Source organism: Calidris pugnax, unplaced genomic scaffold (genome assembly GCF_001431845.1).
Source record: "Calidris pugnax isolate Ruff unplaced genomic scaffold, ASM143184v1 scaffold44, whole genome shotgun sequence".
NCBI lineage: Eukaryota > Metazoa > Chordata > Aves > Charadriiformes > Scolopacidae > Calidris > Calidris pugnax.
In genome coordinates, this window is record NW_015094506.1 from 47,091,478 (window position 1) to 47,092,080 (window position 603).

The 603-nt window shown below is 68.2% G+C and overlaps 1 protein-coding gene across 10 annotated transcripts in view; it reads right to left on the minus strand.

The window, feature by feature from the left end:
* Positions 1-357, minus strand: part of MAGI2 (membrane associated guanylate kinase, WW and PDZ domain containing 2) — a 756,695-nt gene extending 756,338 nt beyond the window's left edge. For all 10 annotated transcript variants that reach the window (XM_014963762.1, XM_014963758.1, XM_014963760.1 and 7 more), the window contains exon 1: positions 16-357. In XM_014963762.1, the coding sequence (XP_014819248.1) occupies positions 16-316 (301 nt within the window). In that variant the 5' untranslated portion in view covers positions 317-357. The remainder of the gene's footprint in view (positions 1-15) is intronic.
* Positions 358-603: the final 246 nt, after the last annotated feature.

Here is a 603-nt window from a genome sequence, read left to right on the forward strand (position 1 = left end):
CCGTCCCCGCCTTACCTTGCTTGACGCACTTGAGCCGGATGGGGTCCTTGCAGTGCTTGATCACGGCCAGCACATCCCTGATGGTGAGCCCGGCCACGGGGGTCTCGTTCACCTCCAGCAGCAGCTCCTCCGGCACTAACTTGCTGCCGCCCTCATAGGCCACCTTGCCGGGCTTCACCTCCCCCAGGTAGGGGAACTGCCCGTTCTCGGCGCCCCCCTTCAGCTCGAAGCCCAGCTGCCCCTCCGGGTTCCTCACGATCACGATCTCGTGGACTCGGCTCGTCCAGTGGCTTTTCTTCTTCAAGCCCTTGGACATTGCCGTGGGGATGCTCTGCCCGACTCCCTCCCTGGATTCCGTCCTTCTTCCCTTCCCTCCCCTCCCTCCTCTTCCCCCCCACCGCCGCCGCCTCCCCGGGGGCAGCCGGGGCTCCGCCGGGGCAGGCTGGGGGCGGGCGGGGAGCTGTGTGCGGGAGGGAGGGCCCCGCGGGGCCGGGAGCTGGCTCGGGGAGCGCCTCTCTGCCCTCTCCCTCCGGCTCTAGCTGATATCCATGGCAGCCCGGGACCCTGCCTCTGCCTGGATGGACTAGTTGTAGAGAAACTGGC